We start from the raw sequence: 24,784 nt of genomic DNA, 5'->3' as shown, positions 1-24,784 counted from the left end.
CTGTGCAGATCTGTGTAGGAGTACACACTGACACAAAATAACTACTGTGGTTTTCTCTTTGAGGCTGACTTTTTTCCTATGGGAAAAATCCAGGAGATTTTTTTTCGTGTGATGAGACTGAGCTAGTTCCCTCTGTAGTACTTGGTTTGCCACCATGATCTATGATGAAAACAACTTACAAAGATGAGGAGCATCAGTTCATTTGGTGATATTGATGACATCCTTACTCAAGAGAGAAAAAGACTCCAGTTCACCAGATGCTTTCTGCCCACCTGTGCTTTCCCAGATCACTGAGGAAGAATATTCCACACCAGAGACTCATTAGGTTCAAAGGCTCAGGTCTGAAAAACTTATCATAGAGTAGTTCATTATATTATGCTTAAGCTCTATTAATTAATGGAATATACTCTCATTACTACCTCACTGGGATCATTACAACATATAAGGTTGGTTAAGATGGAATTGACATGGATTTATATTGAGAGATCTAATTTTAAAAGTTCAAACTTAATATTTTACCTTAAGAGACCAGAATTATGATTACTCAAGTTTGCTTTGGTAAAAATGAAAAACCCTTATGAAATCATAATACATCTCCTATGCCATTTATGGGTTAGAGGGAAAGACATCATTGTGCAATGATTTCAACAATTTGCATTTATTTAAAAAGTAACCTCTAGGAAAAGGAGAAAAAAAGTATTTTTACTAAAATCATCTAGTTTTATGCCAAGATGCTTTCTATGCATAATCCTCTCTACTTAATTTTTTTTTCTTTTGAGATATTTTGAAATATGACAGTACGTACTCAAACTCTCAAGTAAGATTTTATTGATTTAGAAAGTATCTCCAGTAATGGACTATAAACTATCCATGGCTACATATTACATGCAACTCTCATCCATGCTTTTTACTGAAATTTTCCATAGTTGGTACACCCGATGTGGCAATATATAAGAAAAAAAAAATGTTTTAATTAGAGAGAAAATTCCAGGAAGGTCAGAAAATACTTTAGTTACTACTTAGATTTCTTAACTTCAGCAATCTCATTGGAAACAATAATTTAAACTTTTATTAAGACTGCCTCATATTCTTCATTTCTAGGAATTTGGTAGGGAAAAGAGAGAAATATTTCCCTCTCTGTCCTCTTTTAATGAAGGTTTCAATTAACGTAGAAAAATACTTGTTTTGGAGACAGACACTGAATAAGCTTAGAAAGATGGAGGAAAAAAATACCCTGTAGACAATTATTTCATATTCTCATATGAAAGTAGTACAATATCATGTTTCTCCCTGGATAGCATATTTCCATAAGATTACAAAGCTGAGATAAATGGAAATAACACAGTGATGAAAGAGTGACCAATCAAACTTAAAACTAGTCAAATTTTAGAAGCAGGCAAGGCTTTGTTGAGGGGAAATAATTCCAAGAGGATGGAATGTGGGAATTCACAAAATTACAGAATTTTTGCACTGGAAGGGAACTTCAAGTTCACCTAGTTTGACCTGTTGCTGACCAAGAATCCCCCCCTATAATATCTCACACCAGTGACCCTTCACCCTTCAACTGAACATGATCTGGGAAGGAGAATCCATTTCCTGAGACAGGACATACCTCTTTGGGACAGGTCTTATAGCATCAAGCCTACATATGATTCTTTGCCACCTTCCCTTTACCACCTTGGTAAAGTCACTCAGAGCCAAGCATATCTCCTCCCACTATCACATGTTAGATTATTAAGCTAGGAATCAACACAACAAACTATTATACAAACCTACTGAACAGAGGGAACTGGATTAGACTCTGGGGGAAATACAAAGTTTTGGTAATGCATAACTCCAATATCATGGAGTTTAGAGATCACTAGAGTAATGAACACACACACACACACACACACACACACACACACACACACACACACACACCCTGCAGATTCTCTTCCCTCTTTTTTTAAAAGGACCAGTGACATCAAAGGGTGATGTCATGACTTGTGTGTGAATTAGATTTAAGTGAGGGAGTTAAAGCAAGTCATCAACTTTACTCTTTCTTTAAGAATCATTGCAGTATGGAGTCCAGACAAAAGTCAAAATTTTTGGTGATGACTTGGGATGCAGTGGATGACCTCAGCATCATTGATATCTGATTAAACTCTAAGCACTCCATGGTACCTGCTTTAGCCTCCTTCAAAGCTGTTGGGACAAATGGTTCTTATCTGCCCATTCTGCCAGGGGAAATCTTCACATATTTGGGGTAGGCATCCTTCCTAACTCACCAATGAGGTTGAGTCTTCTTGGTAACCCTCTGCCTGGTTTAGCCTGTCTGCCTAGATGGCTGTATTGGGCATGCAGTAGCTTCTTGGAGCAACAGTTTAGAGTAGATGGGTAGACACCAAAAGTAGATGAGCAGTCCTGAAAATGGCTCAGTGAGCTTTCACACCAGAGGTGCTAGTGCTCCCTGAAAATCCTATACACCCCACTGATTCTACCTCTACAACAGGAACTACATCTGAGCCCTCCTGTGCACTCATAGCTACCACATTAGTCTGAGTTCTCATCTTTGGCCTAAATTTCTAAAGCAACCTTTTCATGGATTTCCATGGCTCAAGGCTCTTTACCAAATCAGTTCATCTTCATTGTTGCCAAAGTGATTTTCCTTAGGCAGACACCTGATTCCCCCGCTCAGTCTTCTCCAGTCACTTCTTGCTTCTGGGATCAGGTATGAACTCCTTTGTTGAGATTTTAAAGCCTTATACAAACTTACCCCAATTTATTTTTCTCGTAATCAATGGACATAACTCCTTCTTCCCATAGTCTGCTGGCTACCTACATTGGTCTTCTCTGTACTTCCCCTCCAAAAACAATATACTGCATCTGCATTCTTTGTGTCTTTACATTGATCATCTCAGGGTAACTTAGGTGGCACAATGGCTAGAATGCTGGATCTGGAGTCGGGAAGACCTGAGTTTAAATCCAGCCTCAGACAATTGCAGTTGTGTGACCCTGGGCAAGTCACTTAACCTGTTTGCCTCAATTTCCTCATAAATTGCTAAAGAAGTGTAACAGCAAGGACCCCAGCATACACAGGAAGGCCTGCTGCACAGGTTCTTACGTCTGCTTTTCTAAAAGGAAAGCAACTTTTGGTGGGGTCAGCATCTACTTTAATCAAGCACATATATCATTCACTTAGTTCAGGGGAAAAAGTCAACACCCTGAACTTCAGAGATAATATAGAGGAAATAAAGAAGAACAGACAGGGCTTCTAACTGTCTGACCATAAGCAATACATACATCACAGACAGATCCAACTGTCTGACCATTACATACATACATTGTAACCAGAAAGAAATAGAAGCACCAACATCTGGGTTTTCAAAATGGGGGCATGGGGGCTTCTTAGTGGCTACGAAGAGTCTCATTTGGCCAAACAAACACTTCCAATGAGTAAGCCCCAAAACAAAACCTCACCTCAGAGTATATGTACATTTTTCAGAGCCAGAGGGCATCACAATCCTTGAGCACCAGTGCCTCATTAGAAATTAACAAAAGGTCTTCCTAAAACAAATCTCCTCTAATCAAGCTCCCCTTAATGGTCAAACCCATTAATGGGTGGGGAAGATCTTTAACTCTCATTAACATAATTAACATTACAAGAAGGAAATGGCGAACCACTCTAGTATCTTTGCCAAGAAAACCCCAAAAGGGGTCACCAAGAGTTGCACGAGTCCAACTCAACAATAATAACTAAAGATAAAAAAAAAAAGAAGTTAAGTTCCTTGAGGGCAAAGAATATTTCTTGCCTTTTCTTTGTACCTCCAGTGCATAGCACAGGGTTTGGCACATAGCAAGTAGTTAATAAATGCTTATTGACTGAATGATTTTCTTGAAAGTGAATGGAATAGATTAACTCACAAAATGATGAAGGATAGAGGAAGAGTTAGAGATCCGAATCTAGCAATATGTTATTTATAAGAAACAGTTGAAACCTAAAGATTCACACAGAGATAAAAAGAAAACTAGAATGGAGTTTATGATGTCTCAGGGGAATTAAAAAAAAAAAAAGAGGTTGTGATCATGATTTCAAACAAGGCAGTGGTAAAAATAGACACAGAAAAATAAGCAGGAAGCCTACTTATGCTTATAGGTGCCTTGGATAATGGGTAACAAGGTGGGTGCATTGTGTATGAGTCCTGTATAATTTTCCTCCAAGTTTTCCATTAGATCCACCATTGAGGCATACCTAAAGATCTTTTTGGTGTTTTTAGATTTGTTGGTACATCTATAGCCCCCAAATTATCCTCTTGTTGTTATCACTAATTTTTTGCCATGTGATACCAGGATACTAGGCAGTTTCCTCAGAGTGTAGATTGTTACCTTTCTCTTCTGTCCCCACATCCCATTGAAACAGAGGTTTAACATATTCAGCAAAAATAAATAGGTAAAAGACTTTTGTGCCAAAAGCTCAAGATCTGGAAATTTACATTCTTTGAAAAATAACTGATCCTTAAATAATTTCTGTTCTTAATATATGTACACATTTTAAAATTTCACCCATTTTGATATTTAAAAAAAAATACTTCCAAGTTCTTTTAACATAGAACTGAAAATCAATTAACTGGTTGCTTTGGAAAAAAGCCATCATAATTCATATTTTAATGTTTGCAAATGGAAAATAATGATTGGGGTAAATGGAAGGTGTGTCCAGGAAATAGGATGTGTTCTCATCTAATTCTTCTGAGAGCATATGAGTATGTGTGAGTTTTCCCATATATCATAGCTTTAAAGTGATTCAGACTGATGGATTTCCATCAGACTGATGAACTGTATATAGGTAATAGGATAAGTTCATAAAAACATCAGACCCATAAAAATTAATAGCCTGAAAAATGACTCTGTCCTTCCTCCATTTATCAGTAATATAAAGAGTATGCATATCTTGGCATTGAGCATCAGTACTCAGCAACAGAGGGCAAGAGGTTTCATTTATAGTTTGATTTTATACTACTTGAAATTACTTAATGTCTTTCTTGCCCAGCCTGATTTCTTCTGGGCGTAGAGCCCATGTGAATTTATAGCATTTTCTAATTTATCAATTAGAATCAACCTCAATGGAATCCAACAAATGTTCATAGAACTCTCACTTAGCATATTCAGCCCTGTATGAAGTTAAATTCATTCATACCAGTTCTGCTTAGAGAGAAATCCTTAGAATCTCCATTTTTCTAGGGTTTTTTCTAGGTGGTTCATTCCATGATTTAGTTTTCGGTATAGTTGGACAGCCTTCTCTCTGTCTGTCTTTCTCTTTATGTCTTTTTCTGCTCTATACAGTGCCTAGCACGTGTTGTTGTTTCGTAGTTTTGAGTCATGTTCAACTTTTCATGACCCCATTTTAGTTTTTTCTTGACAAAAATACTGGAACAGTTTGCCTTTCCTTCAGCAGCTCATTTTGCAGATAAGGAAATCAAGGCAAACAGCGTTAAGTGACTTGTCCAGGGTCACACAGCTAGTAAGTATCTGAAACTAGATTTGAACTCAGGAAGATGAGTACACTACAGTGCCACCTAGCCGCTAGCACATATAAGGTACTTAATAAATTCTTATTGACCAGCCCAAGCTCCACTTAATGGCTGGCTTAGAATGATTATCAATAGTAACAGTTTCTCTTTCTCTCTCAGTTTGATTTTTTTTTTTCTTTTGCTCATTAAAAGGGCCATTCCCTGACTATTTCTTAAAGGGGCCTATTCACTCAATGGGCATTACCTTGCTCAAAGTGAGTAGGTGGATAGGCCTATCCTAAAAAGGCCAACATTTCCCATTGCATCCTGGTCCATCTCCACTCATCCTAATGAATATCTGGTCACTGGATCCTCATGGCTCAGGAGGAGAAAGTGAGGCTGATGACTTTGCCCAGCCCTCCCTCACAAACGAAAGTCATGTCATCATTTCTCTGATGTTACAGTCTTCTTTGAAAACGAAAGACAGGGGGCGGAGCCAAGATGGCGGAGTAGAAAGACGCACATACACATAGCTCCGAACCCACAACCCATAGAACATCTACAAAGAAGTAACTCATGGCGAATTCTGCACCCAGAGGCCACAGAACATTGGAGCGAGGGAGATTTCTGTTCTGGAGAGACCTGCAAACCTCTCGCAAAAGGTCCTTCGCGCCGCGGACTGGGCACCGGGACTGGGAGCTGAGTGCAGCCCTGCCACGGTTGTGGCACTGAGAGGAAAAGATCCGAGTGGGCTTCAGGGACGGGATCTCCAGCGGCCACGCGGGTCCCTCCACCCACAGAGGGACCTGCAAACCTCTCGCAAAAGGTCCGTCACGCTGCAGATGCAGAGCCCAGCCCAGATCTGCCGCGGCCGCGGCACTGAGAGGTACAGATCCGAGCAGGCTTCAGGGACGGGATCTCCAGTGGCCACACAAGTCCCTCCACCCACAGGTGATGGGGGTTGGTGAGAGAGTCTCTTTGGCAGGTCGAGGGGGGAGTGGTGTGCCCCCATGGCTCGGGCCCCCTCGGGAGGCAGAAGCTGAGGGGCGGCGGCAGACCGGGGCTCCCCAAGCAGGCAGGAGCCTGGATCCATTGTTAAAGGTCTGTGCATAAACTCCCTGAGGGAACTGAGCTTGAGAGGCGGCCCTGCCCTGACCTGAGCACCTGAACTTAATCTCACACTGAATAGCAGCCCTGCCCCCGCCAAAGGCTCTGTGGAAGCAGCATTTGAATCTCAGACCCCAAGTGCTGGCTGGGCAGATCTGGAGGCATGGTGAGTGTGAAGAGAATATTCAGAAGTCAAGTCACTGGCTGGGAAAATGCCCAGAAAAAGGAAAAGAAAGAAGACTATAAAAGGTTACTTTCTTGGTGAACAGACATTTCCTCCCTTCCTTTCTGATGAGGAAGAACAATGCTTACCATCAGGCAAAGACACAGAAGTCAAGGCTTCTGTGTCCCAGCCCACCCAATGGGCTCAGGCCATGGAAGAGCTCAAAAAGAATTTTGAAAATCAAGTTAGAGAGGTGGAGGAAAAGCTGGGAAGAGAAATGAGAGACATGAAGTCAAAGCATGAACAGCAGATCAGCTCCCTGCTAAAGGAGACCCAAAAAAATGCTGAAGAAAATAACACATTGAAAACTAGCCTAACTCCATTGGCAAAAGAGGTTCAAAAAGCCAATGAGGACAAGAATGCTTTCAAAAGCAGAATTAGCCAAATGGAAAACGAGATTCAAAAGCTCACTGAAGAAAATAGTTCTTTCAAAATTAGAATGGCACAGATGGAGGCTAAGGACTTTATGAGAAACCAAGAAATCACAAAACAAAACCAAAAGAATGGAAAAATGGAAGATAATGTGAAATATCTCATTGGAAAAACAACTGACCTGGAAAATAGATTCAGGAGAGAAAATTTAAATATTATGGGACTACCTGAAAGCCAGGATCAAAAAAAGAGCCTAGACATCACCTTTCATGAAATTATCAAGGAAAACTGCCCTGAGATTCTAGAACCAGAGGGCAAAATAAATATTGAAAGAATCCACTGATCACCTCCTGAAAGAGATCCAAAAAGAGAAACTCCTAGGAACATTGTGGCCAAATTCCAGAGTTCCCAGGTCAAGGAGAAAATATTGCAAGCAGCTAGAAAGAAACAATTCAAGTATTGTGGAAATACAATCAGGATAACACAAGATCTAGCACCCTCTACATTAAGGGATCAAAGGGCATGGAATAGGATATTCAAGAAGTCAGAGGAACTAGGACTAAAACCAAGAATCACCTACCCAGCAAAACTGAGTATAATACTTCAGGGGAAAAATTGGTCTTTCAATGAAATAGAGGATTTTCAAGCATTCTTGGTGAAAAGACCAGAGCTGAAAAGAAAATTTGACTTTCAAACACAAGAATGAAGAGACCCATGAAAAGGTGAACAGCAAAGAGAAGTCATAAGGGACTTACTAAAGTTGAACTGTTTACATTCCTACATGGAAAGACAATATTTGTAACTCTTGAAACATTTCAATATCTGGGTACTGGGTGGGATTACACACACACACATGCACACATACATAGAGACAGAGTGCAGAGAGTGAATTGAAGAGGATGGGATCATATCTTAAAAAAAATGAAATCAAGCAGTGAGAGAGAAATATATTGGGAGGAGAAAGGGTGAAATTGAATGGGGCAAATTATCTCTCATAAAAGAGGCAAGCAAAAGACTTATTAGTGGAGGGATAAAGAGAGGAGGTGACAGAAAAACATGAAGCTTACTCTCATCACATTCCACTAAAGGAAGGAATAAAATGCACACTCATTTTGGTATGAAAACCTGTCTTACATTATAGGAAAGTGAGGGATAAGGGGACAAGCAGGATGGGGGGGATGATAGAAGGGAGGGCATGGGGAGGAGAGTGCAATTTGAGGTCGACACTCATGGGGAGGGATAGGATCAAAAGAGAATAGAAGTAATGGGGGACAGGATAAGATGGAGGGAAATATAGTTAGTCTTATACAACACAACTATTATGGATGTCATTTGCAAAACTACACAGATTTGGCTTATATTGAATTACTTGCCTTCCAAAGGGAAGGGGTGGAGAGGGAGGGAGGTAAAGAAGTTGGAACTCAAAGTGTTAGGATCAACTGTCGAGTAATGTTCTTGCCACTAGGAAATAAGAAATACAGGTAAAGGGGTATAGAAAGCTATCTGGCCCTACAGGACAAAAGAGAAGACGGAGACAAGGGCAGAGAGGGATCATAGAAGAGAGAGCAGATTGGTCATAGGAGCAATTAGAATGCTTGGTGTTTGGCGGGGGGAGGGGATAAAAGGGGAGAAAATTTGTAACCCAAAATTTTGTGAAAATGAATGTTTAAAGTTAAATAAATAAATTTAATTATAAAAAAAATAAAAAGAAAAAAAAAAGAAAACGAAAGACAAACACGACAACAACTGACCAGCTATCGCTGCCTGCCTCTGTCTCTGTCTCACCTAGAAAATAAGCCAGAAACCATAAGGTTTTTCTTATGCTACTGTTTTTCCACCTTGGATCATGTTAGATCAGATTCCATTTAATTCAATGAACATTTATTAAGTACTTCCTGTGTGCCATGCACAGTGTTAAGTTCTGGCAAAAGTGAAGGGCCCTGCCCTCTAGAAGCTTGCAATTTAATGAGTAAGACAGCAGGTAAGCAAAAATACAAACAAAGCAAGCTCTATACAGGATAAATAGGATATAATTCACAAAGAGAAGGCACTGGAAGTAGGAGGGCTTAGAAAAGACTTTCTGTAAGAAGTGGGACTTTAGTTGAGACTTAAAGGAAGCCAGGGAGATCAATAGTCAGAGTGAAGGAAGGAGAGGGATGCAGGAATGAGGGACAGTTGGGGAGAATATTTGTAGCCAAGAGATGGAGTGTCTTGTTGGTGGGATAGCCAGAAGGCCCATGGCATTGGATCAATACCAGTGATATCAGTGTGTATTATGAAAGATCTGTTCTCATCTGCCACTGGAAAATAAAATGGAAAACAAGAGTATTTCAGATTGTGTAAATAAAGTGGTGTTTCTGTTGAAGACAGAGATGGGAGAGCTGATTCAAAATGTGAATTAATTCACTTTGACCTTCTCTGTAGCCACTGGGAGCTTTATTGATGCAAAAGCAGCAGGCCTGAGATTTAGCAAGGAGCTAAACAAAGGCATTGATATAGGAAAAGGACCAGACTTATATACACAGCCTGTAGAGTGATGATGTAAATTTTAGGGTTTCTAATGGGGGTTGGAGATTTAGGGACAAGTTGAGAAAGAAGGATGACACAAGATAAGGGAGACGAGGAAACTTTATGACCCAGGATGAGGGGAGACTTAATTTTATGGTCCAGGATAAGGGAGAAGTTTTATAGTGTTTCAGGATTAGGGGGACAGACTTTAGGGGTGCCTTCAGGTTAGAAAACAAGCCAGGGGCTTCACAAAGTCAATCCTGAATATTATTTATAACTCTTAGGGCACTGTTTGTATCCATATCATTTCTGTTTAATTGTTAGACACCACAATAGAAATAAATTTGTTTGAGAATGGCTCAATTATTTTTAAATTTATTAATTTGCACTTCTTAAATGTAATTCCTTTTTCACTGTGATCTGCCAGATTTCTGCATGTCCTTTAAAGCACATTATAAAAGGTTCCTCTCCAGCTTTATACCTAGATTGCAATGACCTCATTTCTCTACTTATCTAATGTATTTATGTAACTTTTGAGTATTGAAGTTATCTTTTGTGTACTTTTAATATTATTGTTGGAATGTGAACTCCATGAAGGCAACAACTGTATTGTATTTCAGTCTTCTATATGCTTCAGACCTTCGCCATCCCCCTATTGAGAATAGTGTGCTTTTTTACACAGTTAGCCCTTAATGACTGTGAGATAACGAATGAAATACTTTAATACCGATTATGATCTTATTTAAAAAAATGATTTTCTTTAAAAGTTTTTTTTTGTCTCAGCAGGAGAAACACGGCAAATCCAGTCTTTTACAATACTGCATCTTAAATTAAGGCAGAAAATAAAACTATGGCACTTTTTTTCTTGCAGCGTTTGTCCAATGGTTCCATAGACTCAACAGATGACACCAGCCAAGTGATGGAACTCCAGGAATTACTTGAAAAGCAAAACTATGAAATGGTCCAAATGAAAGAACGCTTAGCAGCCCTTTCTTCCCGGGTGGGAGAAGTGGAGCAGGAAGCAGAGACCGCCAGAAAGGACCTCATTAAAACAGAGGAAATGAATACCAAATATCAAAGGGACATTAGAGAGGTAAGCAGTTCACAATGAGTATTATTCCCATCATGTCATTCCTCATATTCTTTCTCCAAAGATTATCATTGGATTTGAATCATACCAGTCACAGGTGCACCTTTGCCTTGAAGAGAGAGATTTAGGCTTGCAATCAGGAAGACCTGGGTTCAGATTTAGCCTTTGAAATTTACAATGTGACCCTAGGTAAGTCATGGCTAACACTGCCTTCCCCTCTCCTACTCTGCAATGTCCCTCGTAGTTTCTCCTTTCTCCCTTCAGTCAAAATTTGCTCTCAGAAAAGAATTCAGAGCAAGGAGTACACGCTAGTCATGTTAAACATACCACCCAAAGACCTCAAATTGACCTGATTATAAAGTAATCTAGAAATGATTATCAAAATCAATAAAAATGTAATAAAATATATGTAATGTTACTTTGTGGTTCTCTTAGTCACTATGCACTGGCAGGCATCCATTTTTATTTCAGTTTAATAACACTGGTATGTATATATCACCTTGTAAATTTCAGTCATTGTGTTCTTGCTCCCAGGTTTGCAGATATTTCCATTTTATGTGGCATTCCTAAATAAAGAATGAAAGTAAGGCTGTATCACCTGTAAAAAGCATCTTCCAGGTGGGGAAGAAGGCATATGAAGTATTTGGGGGAGCAGGGAAACTTTCCATTTGCTCTAAACACCACTTTTTACAAGAGCTTTCATATTTGTCTTTGAACATCAAATTTAACAGTATCAAATGAACAGTAATAGCAACTATGATTATAAAAGTAAGCAACTGTATTGTGGTAGAGATCGGGCCTCTAAATTGGAGAAACATGGGTTCAAGTCTTCCCTCTGACTCAAAACTGGCTGAGTGACCTTGCCCTCACTTTATCCGGAATGTAAGTTGCAGATGCTCTCAATCACTAGCCAGAATTCTGCAAATGGGTGAAATCACAGTTCCTTTCTAAAATAATTAATCAGAGTCATGATAATGAAAATAGTAAAATAGTTTTTTTTTTTTAACTAAAAAAAGCTATTTTATCCACTTATGCGATAGTGTATGGTACATTAAATGTAAAATAGTGAAGAACAAGGACAGTCACTTTGCCTGGGATGGTTTCATCTGAACCCTGTTAAAAGAGAAGAGAATAAGATACTTCGAATATTGATAATAACAGTAATATTGATAGCATCCCTGTTGTCATCTGCTACTGGGAATGTGTCCAGAATGTTTTCTTATGAGCATATAGAAAATGAACTTGCATCCTTTTTTATTAAACTGCAAAAAAAACCTGTTATTTTTTCCACCAGTGGGAAGCACATTCAATACAGAAAAATAGCAGGAGAGAGACCCAAAAACATTTCTCTCTGAACCCCATAAAAATTGAGAATGAGATGAGGAAGAGGACAGTGACATCTATGTAATACCTTCAAGTTTATAATATGCTTAGATCACATTATCTGCTTTGAGACTCATCCCATTTTAAGGATGAGTATAGTCTCAGAGAGGTTAAGTGACTTGTCTTTGTTCAGACAGCAAGAGAGGAGCAAAGGTGAGATTGGAATGAAGTTCTTACTGCCTTTATTTGAGCCTCTACATGACTCTGTCTTTCCTTCTTAAATTTATTTCTGAGTATATATGAATTTTATTCAGCACACATATCTTCCTTGCATATCTAATAACCATAGTCAGCAAACTTTAATATTCATCTCCAGATAATCTAAATTATAATTATACATGCAGGCACAGCTGCCTGCTGTCACTCGTATAGAATTGACACATTCCTATTTTCAAGTCTCTATACCTAAAATCACCTCCTTTTTCCTCCCTAACAAAATGTGTTCCTTCCCTTTTTTAGCAAAATCTTACTAAAAATTCTTCTCTTCTATAAAGTCTTTAGCGCTTAACTCCATCTGTCTCCTTTCACTCAATGTATAGCTAATCTTTGTGCTTTTCATAGATGTTGGTTGCTCACCTAACTAACAAGCTTTAAGGGTATGGAGATCATGGGAAAAATTCTTTTTTTTTTTTTTAATTTCTGCTTACGAACTTACTACACGTCATGGACCTTCATTGTATTTTTAATTGACTGAATATTTCTTTAATTCTAATAATTATGCAATTACAGGAAGAGTTACTAAGTGCCTAGTGCAAGCAAATGACAAAGGTAAGAGAAAAGTGTGAGGCAACTATGTGGCAGATTAGATAGAGAACCAGATTTAAATCTTATCTCAGATCCTTGCTAGCTGTGTTACCCTGGACATGTTATTTAACTCTGTTTGCCTCAGTTTCCTCATCTGTAAAAGCTGGAGGACATGACAAATCTATCCAGTATCTTTGCTAAGAAGACCCCAAATAGAGTCACAGAGAGTTGGACATAAGTGAAATAAGTGATTAAAAACAAAGAGAAAACAGGAGCTTTGTGGGTGTGGAAATGCTGCTGAGAGATCATAATAGTTGTGCATATAAGAAAGCTTATGACACTTCTTGTGTTCATTCAGAATTGTAACCATGACCACCCTGCCCTCTATAGGCTGATGGCCAGGTTTGTTACTTCACACCCTAGCGCTGCAGGGTTCTTTGGTATCCTTAAGGAGCTTTGCAGTGCCCAGGCTCTAACCTGCACTGAAGGTTTTCCTCCATTTCCTACATCCCGATTCCACTGAGAATTATAGTTTCTTCATCAATGAAGGTAACTCAATCTGATTTCTCTTCTCTTTCAGAATTTTATGCCCTCATTCCTTTCATCTCTGTCATACATCTTCAGGTTTTTTTTTCAATCAATTGATCAGTCTACATTCATTGAAAAAGTGTTGTGTGCCTAGGCACTGGGGAAATAAATAAATTAAACAACCATTGCTTTTCAAGGAATTTACATTCTATCAGAAGAGACAATATGTAACTATATATTATGTATATCTGTGTATGTGTATTTTTATGTATAGGTGTGTATTTTTCAGTTGTTCAGTCATATCCAATTCTTTGTTTGCCATTTGGTGGCAAAGATACTCAAGAAGTTTGCCAATTCCTTCTTCAGCTCATTTTACAGATGAGAAAACTGAGACCAGCAGGGTTAGGTGACTTGCTCAGGGTTACACACAGCTAGTGAGTATCTGAGTCTGAATTTGAAATCATGAACATTAGTCTTCTTGTTTCCATACATCTGCATGTATACACATGTATTTTGTAAGTGTGTACAAAATAGAAAGCACATAAATATATGATAAATTATGTGGAGTGAAGGAAGACAGTATAACTAGGGAGTTCAGAAGATTTCATGAATCTCAGTGCCTGCCTATTACATGACAGGCTTTTATTAAATGCATTTTTATTCATTGGTTGATCTAGAAAGTGGCCTTGAGTTGAGTTTTGGAAGAAACTGGAGATCCTTCTTTCCCTATAAACATGGCCTGATTTTTTCTACTAAAAAGAAAACAGAAATACCATGGCTCTACTATCCTCTCAAGCTATCATTCTAAAGCTCACTTTTGGTTATCCCAAGAACTCTACACCGCTTACCTTAATTTCCTCACCACCTCCCCCAGTTACTGTCCCATACAATCTAGCTTTCACTCTACCTAAATCCTCAAATTCTCTACAAGGTTAACAATAAATGACATCTTAGTTGTTAAATCCATTGCTATTATCCGCATCCTACTTGATCTCCATAACATTTGACACTGTTGTTGCCCCTCTCTTTCTTCACATTGTCTTCCAACATGGCTCCCATGACATTGACGTAAAAGGTTCTCTTCATAGTTATTCTATTACTTCTACCTTGCCTCCATCAATCCTCTTCTTCCTTGCCTTTCATCATCCCACACTTCCTAGGAGCCTTTTTCTAAATTTTTGTGCATGGTCTTGTAATTGCCTTAATCTTAGCAGTTTTAGACTTCTAATGGTTTCAGCCATCCTGTCTGTGCTGAGAACTTCCAAATATGTATCTTGAACCTAATCTGTTGAACTCTGGACCTATATTTTCATTTGTGCACAAAACACCTCTACTTGGAATATCCTCCCAGCCCTGGAAACTGAACATGGGCAAAAGTGAAGGTATCTTTCTCTCTCCCCTAGTATTGACATCTTTATGATTTTCCTATAGTTCACTAGGACCTTCTTCCAAATCATATTGCACTGCCTTATGTATGTATAATGTGCTTATCTTGTAATGTTTTTTATTAGAACTATCAGATACTTGTCTTCCCCTTCCCCACAAAAACCCAAACAAAAAGCCTCACTAAGCTCCCAGGAAAAAGACTGTCTTATTTGAACTTATCTGCACGGGACAACTCTTTCTCACAAAATAAGTATTTGATAAATGTGAAAATGGAATTGTTAAATTTTTGTCATTCTACCCATCACCCACTTGAAAACTGAAGTTATTTTTTCACACCATTGTCTCTTTTACTTTCATATGTAATCAGTTGCAAACTCTTTCTAATGGCTCTTGCATCTGCCCTCTTCTCTCCACTTCTATTGCTATTTCTCTAGTTTAGATACTCATTACTCCCCAGGAGGAGAATTGCACAATTAACTTACCACTCAGTCTCTCTTGTTTTAGTTTAACTTCAATTTGTATTTACTGCACATTAGCTTCTTAAATACTCTTCCTAATTAACAGGACTGGTCACATGATTCCAATCAATAAGCATTTAGTAACCACCTTCTCCTATGTACCAGGCACTTTTCTGTGACTAAGACCTGAAGCTACAAAGAAGGAAACCAGGAGCTTATAGGAGGAGCCAATAATATACTTAAGTATAGAATAAGGTTCCAGATTATCAATATTAGCTCGCTTCGGAGGCAGGGTAATGGGTGTTAGAAAAATTCAAAAGGGATTCATGTCAAAGAAGACTTGTGGCTACATCTGTATCTTGAACAAAGAGAGGAATTCTTTGAGGTGGAAGTAAAGCTGAGTAACTGTCCATGGCTCCTAACTGCCAGTGAAAGAAATTTCCAATTCCATAGCTTGGTATTTAAGGTTATCTATTTCAACTTGGTTTTCCAGCCTTATTTCGTACTCCTCCTCCTCACCCCAACCCCACATTCCATATGCTTCAACCAAACTAATCTAACTGACATTCTTCAAATATATTCTAAGTAGTTTGTCTCTCTGCCTTTAGTCACAGTTTTCCCTAAATATTCTCCTTTCATATCTCTGCCATTTGAAATTTTTCTCTTCTATCATGACGAGGATTAAGTAATTTCCCTTTGAAGTCGGGAAATAAGAAATATGCTGTAAATCCCCTCCTGTGGACTCTTACAGAGCCTTGTTTTGCTTTCTCAGATATAACTACATACCTACGTTGTGCGCTTTTTTCTGTTAAGGTCTTCTTCCCCTCCTTATCACCTTCCCCCAATAAATTTCTAAACACTGTATGGATGGGGACTGTGTCACAGAATCATGGATTTTTCAACTGTCAAAATTTAACCAATCCCAAGAATTTTAAAGGTGATATGGAAGGCCATAGAGACTATAACTGGCCCAAGGTCAGTAAGGGAATGGAAGAGCTGCGATTTGAACACAGGCCTTCTGTAACAATTGCAACATGCTTTCCACTGAATCATACCACTGTCGCTGTTGCATGCCCCAGAAAGGTGAACGTATAGCACATTGCCCAGAGGAGGAAATCAATAAAAGTTGATTGTAATTAGATTGGATTCCACTTGCTTGAAACTGAAGGTGCATTTTCATTGAAGTCAGCGTTTTAAAAGAAAAACAGTGGAGTAGTTTCATTGTTATGAGATCCAGAACATGAGTGTAACAACCCATAATATAACTGAGCCTTTCCACTCCTTCCTCTCCTTTTTAGAGGTTGCTGCTTTCAGTGAATCGTTATAGCTTCCTATTTTAGCTCTTCCAAATGACACAGAGAGCATAGCTGCTTCTTTGACTTGTGAATCTATACTTTTATTTATAGAAACACAGCCTGCAGTTAAAAACCAAATCCCTCACATGGATTGTCGAATCAGAAAGAAAATAGTCAGAGAAGGTGTTGTCTAGTGTCCATATAGATGACAACCTTGGATTGGCTAGTGCAGACAGGCCATTGGTTTATGAGAAAGGGAGAAATGTCCTTTTGATAAATTGATTTCTTTAAAAAAATTAAATATACACACATGTACATATATATATTTATATATTCATATGTGTATATATTTATATACATATATGTATATATTCATATATATACATATATATGTATCTGTGTATATATACATAGATACATATATATGTGCTACTGAGATGAGAGGTGTCAAACTCAAGGTCTGCAATCTGTATGATGCCTGCAGAGTTCCAGTGCTACAAAAAGCAGATTAAATGAAATTGGGAAATATTTATCAAAATAAATAAAAAACAAATCACATCAATAATGTTAGTTTTTATTTTATTTTTGTTTTCTAAGTCAATATGTAGCCTCAAGGACCTGTTTCTATTTGAGTTTGACACCACTGGCATAGAATACTCAGAAGTTAAGTGACTGATTCAAAGTCACACAGTCAGTATGTGGTAAAGAAGGGGCTTGAATCCTGGAAGTTAGTTGGTGCTGCATCTAGAGTCAAAAAAACTTGAATTCAAATCCAGTCTCAGATATTTATTATCTTTGTGATCCTAGGCAACTCACTTCACCTCTGCCTCAGGGACTATAAAGTCCAAGGGCTATTGTGCTACAATGAGATGATATTTGTAAAGTGCTTAGCACAGTGCATGGCATTTGGTAGGTGCTTAAAAATGTTTTTTTCCTCTCGTTGGCCCTGTGATCACCTCTCTTTTCCACAATAGCAGAGGCATCAGCAGGTAGCAACATTTCCAAGTACACCAGTACCAGATTAAAATGCGACTGGGAAAAACAAGAAAAATAAGTAAAAGTACAATAGAACATAGATTAAAGTTAATATTCTCAGACCTCATCTGGTCTGTATTTTATTGAGTTCTAGTACCTTATTTTTAGAAAGACATCAATAAGGTAGAAAACATCCAAAATAGGGCAAACAAGATCATGAAGGCTATTGAGAGATTTCTATATGAAAATTAATTGAAGGAAATGGATAATTTTATCCAGCTGAAAAGGCTGTCACAAAGATGAGTGGCTAGACTATTTTTTATTTTAGTCCCAGAAGGAGGAACCATAGACCAGAGATATGTTTGAAAGATGAAATTTAGATATAATGTCAACAAAGAGCCATCCCAAAGTGGAATGGGTTGCCATGAAGGTAATGCATTACCCCTACTTAAGGGTCTTCAGGAAGAGGATAGATAACTATTTTTCAAATATATTATAATGGGAATTCTTTTCAGGTACATGCTGCACTAGATGGCCCTTGAGGTCTCTTCTAACTCTGAAATTCTGTGATTCTTTGACTCTGATTCTTTGATATTTTTAGTGGAAGAAATAAAATTAAATTTGTTTGCTTTTGAGCAAAACATAATTAGAATACAAACTGGCTTTCCATATTTTCATAATAGAATGGAATATCAAATATACTTATGGAAGATTTCTTGTTACTTTGGTTTCTTTGTGTTCTGATTCCCTCTGTGAAATTGATTCTACATGATTTAGAGCTGACTGTATAATTATATGTTCAGTGCTACATCTGATGACTGTTACTATGTACAGTCTTGTCCTGGTTCTTCTTACTTCACTTTGAATGTGTTCATATATGTCTTCCCAGGTTTTTGTTTTTTTCTGTAGCGACCCTGTTCATCATTTCTTTTTGCACAATAATATTCCATCATAATCATATACCACAATTTATTCAGCCATTCCCCCAATTGATGGACTTCCCCTTTATTTTAAATTCTTTGCCACCACAAAAGAAGGTGCTATAAATATGTTTGTACATATTGATTCTTTTTCTTTTGATCTCCTTGGAATATAGACATACTACTGATATTGCTACAGCAAAGGATATACAGCAAAGGATATAGCACTACTCCAAATTGCTCTCCAAGTTGGTTGGTCCAGTTCACAACTCCACCAAAAATGCATTACTCTGTCTTTATTATTTTCCCACATTCATGTCATCATTTGTCATTTCTGATAGGTGTGAAGTGGTACTTCAGAGTTATTTTAATTTGTATTTCTCCAATCAATTGTGATTTAGAGCATTTTTTTCAAAAGAATGTAGATAGCTTTCAGTTTGTTTTTTCTAAAAACTGCCTGTTTGTATACTTCAACCATTTACCATTTAGGGAATGGTTCTTATTTTTATAAAATTGACTGAGTTCCCTAAATATTTAAGAAATGAGGCATTGATCAGAAAAACTTCCTATAAAAATTTTGATAGTATATCATTGTCTATGGTACCTTTTATTGAAATGTAGTTTGTTTGATTATATCTTTTAATTAGGCCTATTGCTTTATCTGAGGTCACGATTGCTACTCCTGCCTTTTGTAATTCAGGGGAAGCATATTAGAGTCTGCTCCCACCCCTTTACTTCTGTGTGTATATATATATTTTTTTCTGTTTCAAATGTGTCTCTTACAAACAACATATATTTTGAATCCGGTTTTTAATTCACTCTGCTCTCTTCTTCCATTTTATGGGTGAGTTCCTCCCATTCACATTCACAGTTATGATTACTAACTTTGTCTTTTCCTCCATCCTGTTTCCTTCTATTTATCTTACTCTTTTTTTTACTTCATCCCTTCTCAAAAGTCTGTTTTGCTTCTGACCACCTCATCCTTTAATCCTCCTTCTCTTTAACGACTTTCCTTTCTCTTATCCTCTTCCCCTCCTACTTTCCTGTTCAGTAAGATATATTTCTATACCCAATCGAGTACCCGTTTATTTTTTTCCATCTTTGAACAATTTAGGAGAGAGTAAGGTTCAAGCATTGTTCAACCTCCCACCATTTTCTCTTCCACTGTAGAAACTCTTCCTTGCGTGCCTCTTTTATGTGAGATAATTTTCCTCATTTTTCCTTTTCCTTCTTACTTGTCTCAGAACATCCTTCTTTCTCAACCACCCTTTTTTTTAACATCATCACAATACATTTGACTCACTCCAGTGCCCTTTGTATATGTAGAATCTTTCTAACTGACCTAATAATGATGAAGTTAATAGGAGTTACATGCATCATCTCCTCAGGTAGGAATGTAAACAATTTAAGTTTGTTGAGTCCCTTATGATTTCTTTCTCATGCCTACTTTTTTATACTTCTCTTGCCTCTTATATCTGAAAGTCAGATTTTCTAGTCAGCACTGATTTTTTTTATCAGGAATGCTTAAAAGTCCTCTATTTCATTAAATTTCCATTTGTTTCCCTGAAGGATTATACTGTTTTGTTGGGTAAGATGGTAAGATTGGGCCTTCTAGAATATCGTATCCGAAGCCCTACATTCCTATAACATTGTAGCTGCTAAATCTTATTGATCTTGACTGTGGCTCTGTGATATTTGAATAGTTTCTTTCTGGCTGCTTGAAGCATTTTCTTTTTGACCTGGGAACTCTAGAATTTAGCTATTATACTCCTATACATTTCATTTTTGGGTTTTTTACAGGTGTTCATAAGTAGATTTTTTTTCAATTTCTATTTTATCCTCTGCTTCTAGGATATCAGGGAAGTTTTTCTTGATAATATCTTGATATATGATGTTTAAACTCTTTCTTTGATCATGGCTTCCAGATAATTCAAAAATTCTTCAATTATTTCTCCAGGATCTGTTTTCCAGGTCACTTATTTGTGCAATGAAATATTTCACGTGATTTTTTTTTCATTCTTTTGACTTTGTTTTATTGCCCACTTTTTAATTTTTTAAGAAATTATTTTCTTCAGCAAAATGTTTTACCTCTTTTACCATTTGCCCAATTCTGGTTTTTAAAGTGTTATTTTCTTCAGTGTTACTTTGTACCTCTTTTTACCAAGCTATAAATTCTATTTTCAAAATTTTCTTTCATTACTCTTTTTTTCCCCAGTGTTTTCTCTACCACTCATATATTTCTTTAATTCTTCCAGGAATTCTTGTTGGGCTTGGGTCCAATTTGCATCTTTCTGTGAGGATTTGGTTATAGCTGTTTTCATATTATTGTCTTCTGATTATGTTTTGGTCTTCTCTGCTACCCTAATAGCTTTTTATAGTAAAATTCTTCTTTGTGTTGTTTGCTCATTTTTTCTAACCTACTTCTTGACTTTGAACTTTATGTTCAAGTTGTGCTCTGCTCACCTGGGGTGAGGAGGCACTGACCTAAGCTTCAGGATTTTTCTGTGTTGCTCTCTTCAGAGTTTGTTTTGGAGGTTTGAATTATTTTTTTTGTGCTTCCAAGATGGTGTGATTTGGGATCAGGTGTGATCACTGCTTTCCTAGTCTGTGCTCTGGTCTTTATCCAGGAAAGGACCTTGTTTTACTAAAGCCACAAGTACTAGTACTTCTATTGCCCTGGAACTTGGCCCCTGCTCCATTGTGATGGATCATAAGAACCCCTGTCTGCCATGTGACTGATAAGCAACAGAGCTGACAAACAACAGGAAGTGCTGCACCCACCATCAGTTTAGGGTCCCCTGTAATCTCTTTCTGACCAGTTGTCCTATACTCCATCACTGGGCTGAGGGTTCCCTAAGCAGCTGCTTCTGTTATCAGAACTGCTATCAAAGCCTACTGCTGGTGCTGCCTCTGGATATACTCTGGGCAATTCTCACATGGCCCTCAAACCTATGTAACAGACCTCTACTGTCAACCTCCTAAGTTATCTTGGGTTGGAAAAATGTCTCATTCTGACCTTTTGTGGACTCTGTCACTCCAAAATTTTGATTTGAGAGATTATTTTTAAGTTGTTTAGAGAGGAATATTGGGAGAATTCAGCTGGGTTGCTGCCTTTGATGTGAATCCTTTTCAAAAGAAAAAAATATAACCTTTAAAAAACTGGAAGAATGTTCCAAGTGAATACTAATAGGAGATTACAAATTAAAACAATTTCAAGTTTTATCTTACCACAAGCAAACTGTCAAAGATAACAAAAAATTGTGAATGTGTGTGTGTGTGTGTGTGTGTATAGCATCGACACTCAAGTACATTAGTAGTGGAGCTACTATAAATTAAGATAACAATTTTAGAAAACAATTTGAAATTATATGACTAAATTATTTATATACTTTACCCAGGGATGCCTAAAATATTCATTTGCAGCACTTTTTGTGGTAGGAAAAATAATAGAAAAAAAGTAGGTGTTCATCACTTAAGGGAAAGTCAAAAACATTTTGGTTCACCAAAGTAAGAAATGTTATAAGAAATAATAGACATGAGAAATTCAGAGAAACATGTTAAGATTTGTACAAATTTATTTGAAATAAAATAGGTAGAACCAGGAAGTCAATTCAGAATGACCATAGTAATGGAAGTGAAAAGAACCTAAAATAAAATAGTGCTTTGGTCCGTCTAGCCCTGGGAAGAGATAAGTAACTGTGCTTCTCTCTTTTGGTGGAGAATTTAGAATTTATGGGTGCAAAATATTAAATACAGCATCTAACATGGTCACTATGTTACACTACTTAATTGTGTTTGTTATAAGGGAAAGGAATAAACATTTATATAGGACCTACTATGCACCAGGCACTGTGCTAACTGCTTTACAAGTATTAGCAAATTTGACAACCCTTTGAGGTAGGTGTTCTTATTATCTCCATTTTATAGTTGAGGAAACTGAGGTTGTCAGAGGTTAAGTGACTTATCCAGAGTCACACAGTCAGTGCATGTCTGAGATGGGAATTGTCTTCAGGTCTTTCCAACTCCAGGCTCAGCACTCTATCCACTGTTTCACCAACTGCCTCTGTAAGGATAGGTTCACTCTGTGTCTAACATGAAAGCAAAAGAAATCACCCTAGTATTTAAATTTTTTCTGAGTATAAGCCTAAGCATATGAAAATATTGCTTTCAGGTAAGTGGCTACATCAGCTCATTGTAAGGTTTGGAATTACTTATGACCTTTCTTCACCATACCATTTAGACTTGCATTTGGCATTAGCTTAAGCAGCTGTTCTGTTCCTGAGTGCTAGATGCCTGATTCATTTTCTGCTACTAATGCTTTGTAGCGGTGAACAACTATATTAGGTTATTTGCAAATGTGCTCCATTATTTCTTCAGAGGATTGCAAGCTACAAAGCTGCCTACGACATGGAATGAATTCAGATGAACACAGAGGGGCAGGAAATCTTACATGATACATATTCATGATCTGAAGTTTAAAGAATTCATTTTATTCATTAATTAGTCAAATAACTTTCATCACCTTACACTTGCTTTGTTCTTCTTCTAAGACTTGAATTCTTAAGAACTTTTACTTTTATATCACCTAAACTTCTTTCCTCTATCTCCACTTTTGCCACCAAACTCTTTGAATGACCACAGTGTATGAGAACAGCCAAACTTTTGATGTATTTATCACCCTTAGGCTATGGCGCAGAAAGAAGACATGGAAGAAAGAATCACCACACTTGAGAAGCGTTATTTAAGTGCCCAGAGAGAATCCACCTCCATCCATGACATGAATGATAAACTAGAAAATGAGCTAGCAAATAAGGAAGCCATCCTACGTCAGGTTCAGTATCTATGTCATGGTTCTATTCGGGAATGTCTGTGGCGTCTCACCATTCTGGAAGGATACAGGTTAATCTAAATTAGCTCTGGTGGTAGGTGTCTATGAAATTAGATCACTGTTTGCACTAGAGGATGGGACAAAACTATGGAATGACCTAAGAACTGTTTTGTATGATTTTTCCACTAGGGCGTAGTAGAGATGCTTTAAAATGACAATATTATTCATCATTGTGAAAGCCATAGCAATGCACAGCAGTGTCCAGTGTCCAAATTTTTCCACCTGTGCTGTGCTTTATTACTTGGTAATGCCCTTCATAAAAGGCTAGGGAACTGCTTTGCCTGGTATATGAACATCGTAAGTTTCCATAATAGTATGAAAATATGTGCATAGTCTATTAAAACAGAATTTAAGCTGCACTTGGCATGTTATTGTGTAGCAGATACTAATTTAGCAACTGTGGAAGTAATTAAAGCATTAAGACACATACATCTAGTGTTTGATTTCTTAATTTCGTCTTCATTAGTTGTTGATGGTTCCCTCTGGTTTCAGATGGAGGAAAAGAACAGACAGTTACAGGAACGCCTTGAGTTGGCTGAACAAAAACTGCAGCAGACCATGAGGAAAGCTGAGACCTTACCAGAAGTGGAGGCTGAGCTTGCTCAGAGAATCGCGGCATTGACAAAGGTACAGCTCTCAACAGTCATTCGTGTTTGAAAGCAGTAAAATACATGACTTAACGTGTTGTTTTCTCCATTCTAAGACACTTTCAAATTAGTTGTGTTGAGCATGATAACTGAGTATCTAAGTGATAAAGATTATATGCCTTGTTCCTATTAGTACCAATAATTATTATTCAAATGAATTTTTCTGTGTAATAGAAACTGTTATAAGCCTATGCAATTTAAAGTACTTATAAATTGTAGTTGACATGTTCAAACCATAATTCAACTTAAGGTTTTAGAGATAGATGGATGAATAGTTAGATTGATCGATCGATTGATTTCGATTTGCCTTACCAACTTAAAACAATAATCCTTTGAAATTCATGTAGTAATCATAATTTGTTTTTTTTATTATGCTTTTTCATATCAGGAAAATTACAAAGGAAGCAATAATAATCACTTTTGCTTATGTATGTGGCAAATGGATGCAGTGACTTTGGAGTTCGCTTATGAAGCAATGTTAGTCATCAGACTTATTATTAAGGCAATCAGTTCCTTTCTGCAGGAAGTCTGATGAAACTTGCTAAATCATCACGGAAAGGGATACAAGTGTTGAGTGGTCCAAATTTGGTTTCTATGGGAGTGATTTCTAATATACTCAAGAAAAGTCACAAAACTGTCTAATGTAAGATTGTCACTGTATCTTCAGCAGAAGCTGCCTATTTTAGACTTTCGGAACCACTCTGCTGCTAATAAAGTCTATTCTTACATCTTACTATCGAATGGAAATGAAGTCCCTTCAGAAAATACATG

General features: G+C 37.5%; 1 protein-coding gene across 3 annotated transcripts in view; it reads left to right on the top strand.

Annotated features, from left to right (window-relative positions):
- Positions 1-24,784, top strand: part of PPFIA2 (PTPRF interacting protein alpha 2) — a 684,724-nt gene that overhangs the window by 543,888 nt on the left and 116,052 nt on the right. For all 3 annotated transcript variants that reach the window (XM_072655483.1, XM_072655485.1, XM_072655484.1), the window contains 3 exons: positions 10,571-10,792; positions 23,163-23,309; positions 23,859-23,993. In XM_072655483.1, coding sequence (XP_072511584.1) covers positions 10,571-10,792; positions 23,163-23,309; positions 23,859-23,993 — 504 coding nt within the window. The remainder of the gene's footprint in view (positions 1-10,570; positions 10,793-23,162; positions 23,310-23,858; positions 23,994-24,784) is intronic.

Source organism: Notamacropus eugenii, chromosome 3 (assembly GCF_028372415.1).
Source record: "Notamacropus eugenii isolate mMacEug1 chromosome 3, mMacEug1.pri_v2, whole genome shotgun sequence".
NCBI classification, from domain to species: domain Eukaryota; kingdom Metazoa; phylum Chordata; class Mammalia; order Diprotodontia; family Macropodidae; genus Notamacropus; species Notamacropus eugenii.
Note: the sequence above shows the minus strand (reverse complement) of the source record. Positions and strands in the feature narration are given on the sequence as shown.